The 911-nt window shown below is 53.7% G+C and overlaps 1 protein-coding gene across 1 annotated transcript; it reads right to left on the minus strand.

Annotated features, from left to right (window-relative positions):
• Positions 1–911, minus strand: DQ04_23031000 (hypothetical protein; the record flags this gene model as incomplete). Its single annotated transcript, XM_009318138.1, has 1 exon — positions 1–911. A coding segment is annotated over one exon (911 nt), but the record flags the coding sequence as incomplete, so codon positions are not given.

A 911-nucleotide genomic window follows, 5' to 3' on the forward strand; every position in this document is an offset into this window, starting at 1 on the left:
TCGTCGGAATTAGAAGATATAATGCTTCTCGTTGTATTCGTCCAATAGCTTCCGCTTGAATCCGCCGAGGAAACTGAACCTCCATCCATCACCTCCTGCATATTTATTGGGTCCACGTGACGCTGCACTGTGTTGCCTAATCGTTCAAGAACAGGCACCTGGGCTGCACCATCGTCTTGGGGAGGAACAGTCGGGGGCGGGGAAGTGTCGGCAGCGACAGTTGTCAGGGGATTTGATTTCTTCTGTTCAGGGTGAGGCACCGTCGGCGAGGGTGGTGTGCCAGAGTCCAGTGACTCCCTTCTGTTCTTTCGTCGCTGATGCAACACATACACCACAGCGGCAACCAGAACACTCAACAAAACGATGCCGGCAATGACAATCCCGGCGATGACTCCACCAGACATTCCTGTGGTCGACTCACCATAATCCTCCGACGAATCCTTTGACAAATCGAACATCTGTGTGTAGGTGTGTCCTCCGATTGTCACGTTGGCTGCGATGAAGCAGAACCTCACATCCTTAACAAGCATTCCCCTGCTGGTGAGATCCATAGACACAGATAATGAATTTGGGAACTCACTCTTCTCACACACACGAGGCCCCGCAGAGACGGAATCACATGTTTCATCCTGTGGCACAGCGCACACCGTGTACGGCTCTCTGCGCCACTCGAAGTCACCGCCACTAACACCAATCGTAGCAGTGTTCCTGGCTCTGTCAGCAGTTATCTTGAAGGCAAACGGTTTCTCCAGCACCGTCACCGGCAGCGCAGCGGGAGCAGTGTACTCTCCATCACCACCATCATCGACACACACAGCGTACACGCCAGCTTCTGTTAATAGCACACGGTCGTCGTTCAGGTACACACGCGACGAGCTGGAGGTGTTCACACACGCATCACGGTGCACCAC

Source organism: Trypanosoma grayi (assembly GCF_000691245.1).
Source record: "Trypanosoma grayi strain ANR4 Tgr_2303_V1, whole genome shotgun sequence".
Lineage (NCBI taxonomy): Eukaryota > Euglenozoa > Kinetoplastea > Trypanosomatida > Trypanosomatidae > Trypanosoma > Trypanosoma grayi.